Consider the following 16,156-nt stretch of genomic DNA (forward strand, 5'->3'; position numbering starts at 1 on the left):
CAGGGACATCAGTGGCCTTGGATGCAGGAGCTACAGCATTCAGATCAGTTCAGTTCAGTCCCTCAGTTGGTGTCTGACTCTGCAACCCCATGAACCGAGGCACTCCAGGCCTCCCTATCCATCACCAACTGCCAGAATCTACCCAAACCTATGTCAATTGAGTCGGTGATGCCATCCGACAGTCTCATCCCCTGTCACCCCCTTCTCCTCCTGCCCTCAATCTTTCCCACTATCAGGGTCTTTTCTAATGAGTCAGCTCTCTGCATCAGGTGGCCAAAGTATTGGAGTTTCAGCTTCAACATCAGTCCTGCCAATGAACACCCAGGACGAATCTCCTTTAGGATGGACTGGTTGGATCTGCTTGCAGTCCAAGGAACTCTCAGGAGTCTTCTCCAACCCCACAGTTCAAAAGCATCAATTCTTCAGTGCTCAGCTTTCTTTATAGTCCAACTCTCACATCCATACATGACCACTGGAAAAACCATAGCCTTGACTAGACGGACCTTTGTTGGCAAAGTAATGTCTCTGCTTTTTAATACGCTGTCTAGGTTGGTCATAACTTTCCTTCCAAGGAGTAAGCGTCTTTTAAGTTCATGGCTGCAATTACCATCTGCAGTGATTTTGGGGCCCCCAAAATAAAGTCTCTCACTGTTTCCACTGTTTCCCCATTTATTTCCCATGAAGTGATGGGACTGGATGCCATGATCTTAGTTTTCTGAATGTTGACCTTTAAGCCCACTTTTGCACTCTCCTCTTTCACTTTCATCAAGAGGCTCTTTAGTTGTTCTTTGCTTTCTGCCATAAGGGTGGTGTCATATTTTACTAGCCCCTGGCCTCCGTGGCTGGTCCTTCTCTACTGCTCAGCACAGCAGGCGCTCAAATGGTACCCCTGGCCTGGGCCCTTCTCCATCGGTCAGCACATCAGGCACAGATTGCCACCCTCTCTGTGGTCCTTTTCTATTGACCAGCTGCCGGCACCGGCAGGTAGGGAGAGAAAGACTACAGTGACGGCTCCACCCCAGGCATGACTCGGCAGCAAGCCAGGCCTCCGTGTCTGCCGGGCATTCCTCCAAAGGCATTCCCCACCGTGCTCCCATCCCTCACGACTCCTCCGGCCACCTCCCCGCAGTTAACAGCAGATCCTGCCCTGGGATTGCTCTCCAATCCGCAAGCCCCAGCTCCCAGCCACCTCTGCGCAGTCCAGAGGACATGCGTTCCTATCCGGGTACATAGTGCTGTGGGAAGGATTGTCCACGTGGTTCTCATTCCATGCAGCCGGTCACGGATGCACTGCTGCGCTCTCCAGGAGCCTCTGATGCCAGCCCTCTGTCCCGAATAGTCTTCCTGACGGGGGATCGGACCCCTGCTTCGGTCCCCCCAGCCCCACCTGCTGTCTCGGGTGCAGGCCTGGTCCTGCTCAGTCTCCTCCTGCTCCCTCCTTCCTGCACCCTCCCGGGTTTTGCGTGGATCTGTACATTCCTCTCTGGTGCCCGGGGACGCCTGCTGGCTTTCAGCTGCTGCCCTGTGAGATCCTCCGCATCTGAGGGTGTGTTCCTGACGCATCCGTGAGGGGAGCCGCACTCCAGTCCACCCACCCCGCCCCTATTCTGTCTTCCTGGTTTCCTTTCTTACTGCACACTGAACTACCATGATGAGATCAGGGGATGGAGGAAGTTTTCAAAGTTTTCTTACAGAGGAATTCTGCTTCTAAGGCAACTGGATTTATCTGTAAGTTATCATCACACTTGGGTTTCCCTCCTAGCTCAGTCGGTAAAGAATCAGCCTGCAGTCCAGGAGACCCTGGTTCTATCCCTGGGTCAGGAAGATCCTCTGAGGAAGGAAATGGCAACCCACTCTGGTATTCTTATCTGGAGAAGCCCATGGACAGAGGAGCCTGGTGGGCTGCAGTCCATGGGATCGCAAAGAGTTGGGCACCACTGAGCCACTGACACTTCACTTCACTTTATCATCACACTCAATTTAAACTAGGTTATTAAGTAACTACATGGTTGATTTTGTAATCGTAATAATTAATAAGAAGGATCTATAAGGAAAGGAAAAATAAAAACTAATTAAAAGTAGTAAAAACAAGGACTTCTAGGTTTTGAAGAATAGAACTTTGTAGCATAATTCCTTTCCATTTTTATTACAAAGACAAAATTACAGTAAAGTCAAAAGGGTTTATTAAATATAAATTTTGATAAAATTCAGCAAAAAATTTGCTTTTTGGCCTTAATTATGCTCTTCAATCTACAGTGACATTTATATGTTTATGTTTTGTATGTACTTTCAACTACATTAGAATAACAAATACATTTAATCTAACTTAAGGCATAAACATTCAGAAGTTAAGTTTCACATTAATCTTGCCACACTTTGTTACATACAAACTTCATCTCATTAACATTTTATCAAATACAATGTATCCACAGATAGTTTAGAGAAATATGAATTTACATACATATTCACCTAAAGAACTCATTTTTCACCTGCTTCTAAATTTATTCCATATTATCTGAATCATCAGTCAGTGATTGGCAAATTATTGCGCTTTAAGCACCAGCAAGTGGATTTCAGATTTTCACTTGCAGTATAAGCCTGCAGGAAGAATAGATCCACTTGGTGGTTAGTGCCTGATACTAATGATGCAAAGTTCATAGGCTCAAACTCCTTATGAGTAGGTTTGCTTTCCACATGGCAAAAGTCCTGCTCTACCATTTAGAATATAGGCCGAGATACTCACCAGGGAAAGACTAAAAGGAAAATGATGTTGGTTCATTTAGTAGCAAAGCTGCCCAGAGCAGGGGCTACCAGTGAGTGACATCTGGGACAGCAAGCAACTCTAATCCCAGGTAACATCAAAACAAAAGCAAAACACATAACTTTCTTTGAAAGTTGAAATGTGGTTGATTTACAATGTCATGTTAGTTTCAGGTGTACAGTGATGTGATTCAGTCATTTCTATATATTTTTATATATATATATATTCATTTTTAGATCTTCTTTCCTTATAGCTTATCACAAAATATATACTATATATATAAGTATTATTTATAAATATATTATATATAAACTATTCTATGCAAGCATGTGAAGTCCCGTTGCTACCAAGTTGCTTCAGTCGTTTCCGACTCTGTGCGACCCCAGAGACGGCAGCCCACCAGGCTTCCCTGTCCCTGGGATTCCCCAGGCAAGAACACTGGAGTGGGAACACTGAAGTCCCATTAGTTGTGTCCAACTTTTCATGACCCCGTGCACTGTAGCCTGCCAGGCTCCTCTGTCCATGGGATTCTCCAGGCAATAATACTGGAGTGGGTTGCCATGCCCTCCTCCAGGGGATCTTCCCCACCCAGGTATTGAACCTGCGTCTCTTATGTCTCCTGCCCTTGCAGGCAGGTTCTTTACTACTAGGGCTACCTGAGAAGCTTATTATTATAAAACTATCATATATATACTTATTGTATATATTTATGATAGTATGTATATATTTATACATATACATATACATATACATATACATATGATAATATGTATATATTTATACATATACAATAAGTATATATAATACTTTATATATACATATATACTTAAATATAATATACAAATATACTATATATATACACATTTATAAAGTAAATAACCAACATAACCAACAATAACCAACAACAAAGTTCTACCATGCAGCATGGAGAACAATGCTCAGTATCTTATAATAACATATAGCTGAAAAAAATCCAGAATATATATATATATATATCTCTGTGTGTGTGTGTGCGTATATACATACATGTCCAGAATATATATACATGTATGTATATATCTGTGTGTATGTGTGTGTGCATACATATATACATGTACAACTGAATTGCTTTGCTTTACATCTTTAACTAATAAAACCTTGTAAATCAACTATGTTCCAGTAAAAATAAAATAAAAAATGTTAAAAAGATTTGTCTTACATTTGGTTATTATACTGCATATTCTAAAAAGGAAGAAAAAGCAGCAGCATAAAAACCATCTTACTAGGAGCAGATCTTCACCGAGTTTTTTGATAGTTTTTTGGTAGTTTAATCTGTTTTGCAGTGTAATAGCATGGGGTATAACGCCCAATTTTGAATCACAGCTGAAATTCCAACTCAGCATACAGAAGCCATATGTGGATAAGACTTTCTTCTTATCATTATCAGCAACAATAGGCAAGCACACACTATACACATACCTGTTACAGAAAGACAACTCGAAGCATTAACATAATTGACCAACCAAGTCAGACCCAAGAATCAAAGAGGCTGCTGCTTGCTAACTGCTGTGATCCTCAGGGAAGGGCTGCCTCCTGTTCATTGTTCCTTTCTCTGTACAAAGCTCAAAGATGATCACAACATCAATAATAAAACCAGATTCAGCTATTACAGAATAATTATATGCCGCGTTTGTGTTCTTTGTTCAATAAAAGAAAAGTCACAGGAATGTCAAAATTGAAGATGGCTGAAAGTGATAGCAATTTATTGCTGTGTATTGATTCCTCCATAGCTTATCTTCTGAAGTTTGTAAGCCTTTTAATTTAGCAGGCATTTGAACATGTGTGCTGTTTTTATTTAGCTGTGATTTCAGAAAAACAACACAAAGTTGTAATATCTTCTGCCAAACTAAGAAACAGAGAGCCCGTGGATTTTTACTATGAGTTGGACGTCTTAATTAATGTAGCTCATGTGTTAAATCAACTATGGATTATCTTTATGTTAAATTTTTTTATTGTGGTAAAAGTAATATAAAACACCCGATTTTAACCGTATTTAACTGTACAGCTCGCGGCACTGAGTACACCGTGTTGTTGTGCAACTCTCACCATCATCCTGAAGTTCTCACTTTCCTAAACTGAAACTCTGCCCCATTAATCTCTGACTCCCCCTCCCCCCTCCCCACCCCCACCTCGGGCCCTGACACCCACCAGTGCACACTGACACTATGATTTGACTATTCCAGGCATTCCGTGTAAGTATTTGCACCTACTGTATACTGGAATGCATTTTTAAGGTTAACTTAATATATGTCCTACAAACAGACTGTACCTTCTTTCCCCCCCCCGAGATATACAGTAGAAATGAACTATTAATTAAACAGCCCACTCCAGTCTGATTTTGATCCCATCACTCAACCAAAGCTGCCCTGATGAGAAAACCAAGGACTCCCAGTTACTAAGCCTGGCAGCAAGTCTCTGTCTGCCCACTTGACTTCTCAGCGGTATTTATTTGACGGTTACTCATTCCTCCTCCTCCTGCTCCTCCCGCTTTCCTTGCAGGGCTCCCAGGACACCTCACTCTCTTGGTTTGCCTCCCACTTTGGGAGTTTCCACTCCCCCCTCATTCCAGGATCTTCCGCTTTGCTATGCTCCATGGGTCAGTCCCCAGTCCTCTTTCCTTCATATCAGATTCGTGACTTCATCCAGCGTCAAAGAGCCTCAATAGCACAAACATGCTAAAGATCCCAACACTGCTTCTCCAGTCTGAACAGAACCCAAATTCCAGACACCAGTTGTTGTTATTATTTAGTTGCTAACTCCTGTCCAACTTTGTGACCTCATGGACTGCAGCACACCAGGCTTCCCTGTCCTTCACCATCTCCCAAGGGTTTGCTTAAACTCATGTCCATTGAGTCGGTGATGCCATCCAGCCATCTCATCCTCTGTCGTCCCCTTCTCTTCCTGCCTTCAATCTTTCCCAGCATCAGGCTCTTTTCCAATGAGTCAGTTCTTCACATCAGGTGGCCAAGTGTTGGAGTTTCAGCTTCAGCATCACTCCTTCCAATGAATACTCCAGGTTGATTTCCTTTAGGAAACCCTTTATGCATCAGACTCAATAACCCACCACAAACTCAGCATCTCCATGACGATGGCTAAGAGGCACTTCAAACTTCATGTTTCCAGAATCCACCCTCATTTCCTTTGCCCTCAGCCCGTTCTTCTCTCATTCCGTGTCAACTCCAGCATTCCAGCTGCTCAAACTAGAAATATTCAGAGTCACGCTAAAGTCGTCTTCTTCTCTCACCAAATTTCCATCAGGAAATCCCAGCGGATCTTGTTTTAACGTGGACTTTAGAAATGAGCCACTTCTTACTGCTGCAGCACCCACTGTGTTGGTTTGAGTCGCATCACCACCTGTTGGACAAGAGCCTCCTCACTGAACTCTCGGCTCCACTCCTGCCCGTTGACAGTGCATCCTCGTCGCAGCAGTTGGACTGAAGATCCTTCTGGAACTGAAGGAACATCCTCCCCTCAGGACTCTCCAGCTCATTCCTACTTCACGCAGAGTAACTGCCGCGGCCCTCACACGAGCCCGCCAGGCCCGGGGTGGTCCGGTCCTGGTTGCCGCCTCCTCTTGCTTTCTCTGCTCAGCCACGCTGGCCTCCTAGCCGCTCCTTAGTCACAGCGCACCCGGCCCTGCCTCAGGACCTCTGTGTTCCCACTGCTCAGCCTGCAACACCCCGCCTTCACACCTGCAGAGGGGGCAGACTTCCTGCAGCTCACCACTCAGCTCTTCATGTCAGTGAGATCTTACCTGTCTACCGACCCAAAAATGCCAACTGTACTCTACCACGTCCCGGTCTTTGTGTTATTTCTCATTTGCGTTTAGTACTATGACTGCATTATATCCTTAGCCCACCTACACTGCATGGTGAATGTCTTCCCCAACGAAACGTGAGCCCCTGACAAAGACAAAAGGACTTTTGTGGTTTTGTTCACGGTGATGTTGTACACGGGACGCGGTTAGTAAATATTTCCTCAATAAACAAGTTGGAATGTTTTTTCCATTTGAAGATGTTATTTTTCAATAAACTCTAAAACTGCTTTGTCCTCTTATAGCTTATAGTTCCGTTTTCGGTAGTCTTCTGAAATTTATATTCCAAAGATGAACATCAATGTCCGGGAAGATAACTCTATTGAGAAGTCTCAAAGTACTTAATTTGCACTTAATAAATCTACAAAGGTATCAGGTCTCACACAAGTCTTATTCACTCAGTTACACTGCTTTCCTCATCTACTGTGTTCAACCTCACACCATATTTTCCCATAGTAGAAATGGAATCATTTTCTAAAATTGGTTGCAACTGCTTCTGTGCACCCCTTGCTTCAGAGCTTTTCCCTTTTGCTTCTGTAGCTTACTTTCTTGAGACAACACATTCATCTCCATAATAATTAATTCTAACCCCAGCATGCCCGATCCAAGTAATTTTTATGGGTCAATAGGACCAAATGTTCTTCCTGTGATGATAAGACATTGTGCTTACATCCAAGTGAGTCCACATTTAATTGTTATGTGTTCAATTTAATGCAACTATGCCTGAGAGCATTAAAAAGCAATGGCAGGCGTTTGTTTGAATTTAGAAATTCATTCATCAGAGTAACACAGGTTCTTTTGCTTAAAATGAAAACAGTCTCCTGTAAGTTGCAGCTCAAAAGTCTCACACTAACAAAAATAATATAAAAATTACTCTAAATTTGTAGGAAAAACATGCATAGGACTTAAAGAGAATATATCAACAGATAAATGTTGGGTGATGGTATGTTATTTGCACTTTTTTTTGCATTTCTGTTTTGCAAAATTTCTGCAATAAATACGTATTACTGATATAATCAGAAAAATAAAAAAACCTTATTTAGGAGTTAATGGTACCCAATTCTCTGTTTTCGAAATCCATGCACATTTGCGTTGTAAGCAGTGTCTCCTAGAGAACCTTGTGACTCACCAGTGTTACGCCATCGTCGTTTCTCTCATTAACGTTTCCTCCACAGGACAGGAAGTGTTTGACGTCCGTTAACATGCTCACCGGTCTCTGAAGCTTCATCTGCCGCAGTGAGGTGAGATCCACTCCTGGAGGGAGAGGGGGAGAGCCTTTCAGACACAACTTAGAGCTGTTTCTCAGCTGCTGGGGGTAAAAATGTCATCTTGTATATTTCAATGTGTTCCTCTTTGAAGCCCCTCTTCCGCTTTGAATTCTCATTCAAAGCAGCTATAACTGTTTCTCCTGGCATGCAGTCTTACTTCCAGTCAGAAGATAGTCTTGAATAATTTTCCTTTTATATCCCAAAATATGACAGAATGCCTTAGCCATGGGGATCTCTCCGTGGATTTCTGTGTTTGTATAAATCATCAGCAGAGACTGCCCAAAGTATTTTAAAGTACCTGGACTGAATTGAAATGACTTTAAAGACATGCTTTCTGTTCCCTATGATTTTCTCTTTAAAATAGTTGCTTCTAAAAGGAATGGAATAAAAAAAGGATTTAGTGGGAAAACTGGAAAATTTTGGATAAAGGCTGTGTTATAGATAACATTATACCAATGTTTGGATAAATGCACCATTCATTCGCACATGCTAAGTCACTTCAGTCATGTCTGACTCTTCGTGACTCCATGGACCATGGCCTACCAGGCTCCTCTGTCCATGAGATTCTCCAGGCAAGACTACTGGAGTGGGTTGCCATGCCCTCCTCCAGGGGACCTTCCCAACCCAGGAACTGAATCTGTGCCTCTTATGTCTCCTGCCTTGGGAGGTGGGCTCTTCACCACTCGCACCAGCTGGGAAGCCCATGGCTGTGTACATTTTGAATGTGAGAAGAAGCTGGGTGAAGGGTACCTGGAATCTCTCTGTACTATTTTTGCAAATTTCCTGTATATCTAAAATGTCTTTAAAATATTTTTAAAGGATGCTCCAATTGATCATTTCATGACTACTAATTTTAATAAGAAGAAATAAACTGAGGGGAGAACTTGAGAACTGGGCTTCACTGAGGTGGGTGATTTATGCAGCAAAGATTCAGGTCAGCTCACCTGTTCATATCTCTGTGCTGTGCTTAGTCATTTAGATGTGTCTGACTCTTTGAGACCCCATGGACTGTAGCCCACCAGGCTCCTCTATCCATGGGGATTCTCTAGGAAAAAATACTGGAGTGTGTTGCCATGCTCTCCTCCAGGGGATCTTCCCAGCCCAGGGTTCAAACCCAGGTCTCTTGCATTGCAGATGGATTGTTCCCATCTGAGCCATCAGGGAAGCCCAAGAATACTGGAGTGGGTAGCGTATCCCTTCTCCAGGGGGAACTTAATGACGCAGGAATCTAACTGGAGTCTCCTGCATTGCAGATGGATTCTTTACCAGCTGAGCTAACCAGGGAAGCCCGTTCATACCTGTATCCAACCTGAGCTTTCATGGTGGTGTAATCTCCATGGTAGCATGTATCTCTGCATTTCTGCATCTCCTGTTCCTAGCCCTGGTTCCTGGACATATTAGGTGTTTACTAAAGGGAAATAATCCACATCATCCCAAATGAAAGTAATAGTAATAGAAATAGTGATATTAGTGACGTTGATGGTGGTGATCATGATGCAGGTGACATGAGATGACATCTGATTCTGAGAAAGTGTTTGCTGCGAACCAGCTACACCGCTGAGAATTGTTCTCTCTCATCTGATTGAATCCTTGCTGCAAATATGGCGATACAGCAGCGGGATCGACCAAAAACGATACTGTGGTCCTCCTGGTTCCCCTGCACCGTGGCTGGCTTCCCCAGGGTGGGACTCTGGGAAAGTGACTTGGCCTCACCTTCCGTAACCTCCATCACAGATAAAATACACATCCCAGAGGAACGAAGCTAGTGGTAACACCTGAAAGACCCGGCTGCTTGGCAGAGGCTGGCATAGTGCCCATCGGGGGTCATGTCCCCTGTGAGCACGCCACGCCGGCCTCACTGCAGCCTCCTTCCCTGAGCTTGGACGAACTCCAGAGCAGAGATGGTCCAGAGCTTCAGTGGTGCGTCTTGCACTTATTAGTTGTACTGATAGGGTCAGGTAACTTATCCGCTGCCTCAGTTTCCTCATCTGCAAAGGGGCTGACAGTTTATTCCACTAGTTGGCATGAGAATGACTCAAAATACACACAGCATAGAAAACAGAGCTTGCAGGAAGCACTCGATGAAAGGGGCCCGTCGTTTTAGTATTAGTCAGCCTTCTGGTCCAAGCATCACCTGCCACTCACTCAGGGATGTTTTCCTTTACAATAAGGAGGCAGGGAGAACTCAAACAAAATGAAGCCAAATGCAATACTTGAAAAGCATAGCTCATTTCAAACACTCTGTCTAAGGTAAACCCAGTTTAGTGGAAACAGGAACGAGAACCACCAGCAGCCGTATCTCAGCTCCCTGGTCATCAGAAGTCATCTCAGAAGAACTAACAGATTTCCCCAATGGGCACATTGGCGGTTTCTTAAGAACCAACTAACACTGTCTCTGTCCTCTTCCTTCAAGGATTTTGGAATTTGACATGGGAGTTATATTTGGAAAACACTATTTCTCAGATGTCAGTGTTCAATTTTGGATGTTGAAGTAGCAGAAAAAACCTGATGGTTACAGTACTCTATGGCTTTGCTAACTTTTAAATGTTGCATGCTTACTGAAATGGTATGCATCTTCTAGAGAATTATTTAAACATGCAATTAATGCTGAGTGATAAAAAAGAATAGGGCTCAGATGAAAGACACAAATTAAAACAGAAATTAGCTGTCACTCATTTTTGACTTATTCACATTACAACATGTTATGGGAAACAATCTGTTTCTGGTCACCGCTGTAAAGATATGACTGGAAAGATATGACATTGTATCCCTTTATTTTAAAACTTGATTTTGAGTCAAATATGATACGAAGTAAGACATAACTTTCAGATTTTTGTAATGTGTTCAGGGAAAAAAAGCACAGATGTATTTTTGGTAAACCAATAGAATGGAAATTCCCTCATTTCTTGGTCAAATTTCTTAAGATGCCCCTGGGAAAAAACCAATCATGATGACTACAGCCCATAAGAAATCTATTATTTTGTGGTGGGTAACTGGCCAATCTGAAGCTGAAGCACCAATACTTTGACCACCTGATCTGAAGAAGTGACTCATTGGAAAAGACCATGATGCTGGGAAAGACTGAAGGCAGGAGGAGAAGAGGACGACAGAGGATGAGATGATTGGATGGCATCACCAACTTGATGGACATGAGTTTGAGCAAGCTCCAGGAGTTGGTGATGGACAGGGAAGCCTGGTGTGCTGCAGTCCATGGGGTCGCAAAGAGTTGGACATGACTGAGTGACTGAACTGAACTGGCCAATCCTCACTTTTTAATTTTCATACAATTTTTTGAAAAAATTAATACCTGGCCTGCTTAGATTGGCTTCCCAGCTGGCGCTAGTGGTAAAGAACCCACCTGCCAAAGTAGGAGATGCAGGTTCAATCCATAGGTCTAAAAGATCCTCTGGCAACTCACTCCAGTATTCTTGCCTGGAAAATCCCATAGACACAAGATTCTGGCAGGCTTTCCTTATGGCTCAGCTGGTAAAGAATCTGCCTGCAACATAGGAGACCTGGGTTTGATCCCTGGGTTGGGAAGATTCCCTGGAGAAGGGAATGGCTACCCACTCCAGTATTCTGGTCTGGAGAATTCCATGGACTGTATAGTCCACGGGGTTGAAAGAGTTGGACACGACTGAAGTGTATTAATCTAACAATCTGCTCAGATTTATTATTTTGATTGGAGTTTAGTAATTTTTTTGTCTAATTAAGAACATAAGAAACAAATCATTTACCTGAGTTGCACAAGTTATTACATGTGATACAAATTATTATTGCCTGATTACATTTGATCATATCAATAAATGCTAGTGTGGAACGGAAAAGACATTAACACCTCAGGTTAATCTGAACTTTATCTTAACTTTCCTTAACTGTCCCTCTTAAGGTAATATTGTTTTGCAACAATTCAGCTTTTCCTTTTCTCTATTATCCATCCTGTATTGGGGATACTCTCTGCTGCTTTCAAAGATAATTTTATCATTAGGCTATGATATGACCCATCCCATGACTACACAGTGGGAATCCTTAAGCTGCGAGAATTGCATCTAATTTCAGATTTTGTCTTCATGGTAAGCTTTCTAAGAGATCCAAGACTTTAAAGAAAAAGGGTTAAGCAGGCAAATAAAGGAGTTGTAGCAAAGAAAAATAAACCAGGGATGCCAGACAGGTGTCATAGACCTCTACCAAATCCTTTCCTCCAACTCTGACCACAAGTATGCTGCAGGACTGTCCTCAGCAAACTGAGATCACTGTCACCACCAAACTGGGTAATTCTGAAGGGGCTGGTGCAGGAACAGCATTCTGAATGAACTTTGCTAAGCGGGAGGAGTATACAAGGTCATCTGTGGACTGACACATCTGGAAGTCCTGTGAAAACTGCAGAGGGAGGGCTAAGGCTGGAGGCAGGAAGACTGGTGTCTAAGGCTGTTCCAAAATATATAGAAAGACCAGAATTTTAATCAAGGCAGTGATAGCATGGCTGGTGACATACCCGGACATATGAGAAAGATTAGCAAAAGGCTCTGTAAGATTTGGTGCAAATTCAGTGGGAGGGATTTAGGAGAAGAAAAGTGATGGTCAAGTAGTCAGATTCCTGGGTGCAAAGGCAGGCAGCCCAGAGGGCGTACGAAAGGGCAACAAGAAGGTCCACATCGGACAGATTATCTCAACTTATCTGACATCCAAGTCAAAGACGCAGGACAGGTAACAGAACTGCACATACAAAGTCTGGAAAGACTTCTCAGCTTCAGGAATGTCCCTGGGGTCAGGTGGGCGCTAAGTACTCGAGGAAAGGGAGAGATGAGCCGGAGACAGTGTGTGGAGAGAAGATGCTCGAAGACAAAGCCTCGGGAACAACCAATATTTTGGCTTCTGGGTGCATAAGCAGCACATCCAAAGGGAAGTAAGAGAAGGGAGAAAAATGATGGGACATTCGTAGAAGGGAGACTTCAGAGCAGAGTGTGAGCAAGGTCCCTGAATGTCACAGGGAGGGGAGGTAAAGAAATACTGAACAGAAAATTGGCAGCTGGACAGAGAAGCAAGGGCAGCGGCAGGTGCTGTAGGGAGTTTCCAGGTCAGTGGGGGTAGAAGCTGAATGTCGGTGGGCTTAGTGGAGAAGGTAGGGAACTCAGAAGATAAATGTGAGCTCCTTCTTCTAAAACGATGCATTTGAAAGAAAGGAGAAAGCACTACAGGTGAGGATGTATGTAGAGCAACGTAAATAAGTTTTGCTTTATTTTTCAGGGCCTTGAAAAAACACATCTCTATGTTTTCCAGTAGACATGTACAGATGTGAGAGGTGGACTATAAAGAAGGCTGATCCCGTAAGAATTGATGCTTTTGAACTGTGGTGCTGGAGAAGCCTCTTGAGAGTCCCTTGGGCTGCAAGAAGATCCAACCAGTCCATCCTAAAGGAGATCAAGCCTGAGTACTCATTGGAAGGACCGATGCTGAAGCTGAAACTCCTAACACTCTGGCCAGCTGATGTGAAGAGCCGACTCATTGGAAAAGACCCTGATTCTGGGAAAGATTCAAGGCAGGAGGAGAAGGGGACGACAGAGGATGAGATGGTTGGATGACATCACCGACTCAATGGACATGAATTTCAGCAAACACTGCGAGAGAGTGGAGGACAGGGAAGCCTGGCATGCTTCAGTCCATGGGGTCGAAAAGAGTCCGATACAACTTGGCGACCGAACAAGAGCAGCATTTTGCCCATGGTGAGCATCCTTCCTGGATACCTCGAGCTCCCCCAGCAGCGCTGCTTTCTCTGCCAGCTCATTTTATCATCAATTTGCTTTCCTTGAACACCAGCTGCTTTGCCGCACACCGGAGATGTCACAGGCATCAGATGCTCGATTAGAACTCCTCAGCCATCCCGTCTTCCAGCCCAGGAAGCTCAGGCAGTGAGCTGAGGTTAATTGCTGTGCCCGTGTGTACAGCGTATGTCGGTGGTGACAGTACAATTAGAACTTGTGACCAGCGATTTTCCATGTAATCAACTTGCTCACGACCCGGCCTGCCTCCTGCCACATGCGTCCTGACGGGACAGCAAGATAAGCACCCTGATTTGAAACGGGGTGTGCCACCGCCAAGTGAGAAGACCGCAGTGCACCGAATGATGAAAATCCCATCTTGGAATATGAGAGATTTCTAACAGTATCAGCCCATGCTGTCACAACAGATCACTCTGAAAGGGCACCAACAAGGCTCAGGAAATAAATTGAATTAGACAGTATTTACTGAAACTACGGCAGCGGACCTAGATAAGAAGGGATGTGGGCAGAAATGGAACCAGATTGTGAGCGGGGCGAGGGAGGGGCAGACGACTGCAAGGCAGAGGCCAGGGCAGGGGCAGCAACAAATGGAAAACAGAATTAAAAATGTAAGAGATATTAAATCGAATTTGTTCCAGCAAACATGCATTTCACAAACAGACTGTGACAGCCAGCATCGTGATGGATTTTTCTCCCAACCATCCAGTCAGTATCTCCCTTATATTTTTTTCCTTAATCGTTTTTAAAACCAAGAATGCACTTATTTTTCTTTATATGGGATAGCAATACGGCTCCGGCAAATACTCAATGTTCTCGTGGAACAAAATCTTCTTGTGAGTTGGAAAAACATAGAAGCAAAGCTAATTATTTTATAAATAAAGATACTTAATTTTAGTTTCCAAACAGAAAGAGCTACAACTGTAGCTATTAGGAAAACAGATCAGTGAGAAAAACAGGAAACTATGCTAGAAAAGTGAAAGTGAAAGTGAAAGTCGCTCAGTCGTGTCCGACTCTTTGTGACCCCATGGACTATGCAGTCCACGGAATTCTCCAGGCCAGAACACTGGGCTGGGTAGCCCTTCCCTTCTCCAGGGGATCTTCTCAACCCAGGGATGGAACCCAGGTCTCCCACGTTGCAGGCAGATTCTTTACCAGTTGAGCCATAGGGGAAGCCCAAGAATACTGGAGTGGGTAGCCTATCCCTTCTCCAGGAGATTTTCCCGACCCAGGAATCAAACTGGGGTCTCCTGCATTACAGGTGGATTCTTTACCAACTGAGCTATGAGGGAAGCCCATGCTACAAAAGTGGCCCAGCTAATTAAGACAGCCCCAGACAGCCCTGTTCTTCACTCAGAGGCATCCCAAGTTTTGCAAAGATCCAAATAATAAACCTCCCAACAGTGGAATGTGCATAGCTTTCAGCTTGTTCCCTTTGGAAGCCGCGGAGTCTGACTCCGACAACTCACAGCTGACAAGATGTGAGAAAGTTCAAGGTCCCTTCTGCAGGAAGGAGCAGGTACCAGGGAGTGACTCCACGTTACCGCCTGTCACCCCAGGGATGTGACTCGTGACTTGGTGACCTTCAGACCCACAGCTCAGCTCACACTGTCTCCAGGGAAGATAACATCCTTTACCTTGCTTTCAGAATTAATGAGACAAATTTTTTTAAGAACCCATGGCTGCGAAGCACTAATTATTATTATTCTAAGCCATCCTCAGAATAAACCTTTTGAGAGGCGCGATCTGGAGGAGGTGCGGGACCCAGAGAACAAAGAGGCAGCTGTGCAGGCTTTTCTGGGAGGCGAGAAGTGCACAGTCTCAGCACGGCGTGCCCCTCGGACACGCTACACCGTTTCTCTGACAAAAGATCACACTTGAAGGGATTGGAGTTTCTTTGGTGTTATTTATACCTGAACCGCAGAAAGAAAAAAAAAAAAAACTAAAGACAGGGCATACTTCTCAGTTTAAGACCACATGGAACTCAGGGTTCCGAATGCCTCCCCCTTGGCCAAGGCTGGACTTACTCATGAAATTACACGCTGGGGCTGTGCAATTAAGCATTCTCTGTCAGGGAACACATCTGGGTCCCCAGCCTCAGCTTTTCAGGATGGCACCGGGACCGACCGTGGCTTTCTTCTGACAAGGGTTGAGCTTCCACGTGTCCCCAGGAATGGATGCAGAGATGCTGGGCAGACCGCCCTTGACTTGAGCCCTTGCTCACCTGCATGAGATGCTCAGGAGGCTGGACGTGTTCTCCCAAGAGAAGAGACTGCATGCGACCTCACGCTCATTAGCCCCAAATTCAGTTGTGCTCATTCACTTCTCCTCCCCTCCCAGCAGACAAGAGATTATAATTACAAACCCAGTCCCACTAATTAGGGACTTTGGAGGCCTGTTAAAATGTCCCTTTACGGTCGGCCTCCAGATTTCTGCCGGCTTGCAAACGTGCACTGATGAACCTGACTACGAAACAGTGCCCAGAACGAGGCCTCGT

General features: G+C 44.2%; 1 protein-coding gene across 1 annotated transcript in view; it reads right to left on the reverse strand.

Moving 5' to 3' along the window:
- MYO16 (myosin XVI) overlaps positions 1-16,156 on the reverse strand; it is a 390,818-nt gene that overhangs the window by 310,299 nt on the left and 64,363 nt on the right. Inside the window, 1 exon segment of the mRNA XM_070380864.1 lies at positions 7,744-7,868. Within this exon segment, the coding sequence (XP_070236965.1) occupies positions 7,744-7,868 (125 nt within the window).

Source organism: Bos mutus, chromosome 12, assembly GCF_027580195.1.
Source record: "Bos mutus isolate GX-2022 chromosome 12, NWIPB_WYAK_1.1, whole genome shotgun sequence".
Classification (NCBI taxonomy): Eukaryota; Metazoa; Chordata; class Mammalia; order Artiodactyla; family Bovidae; genus Bos; species Bos mutus.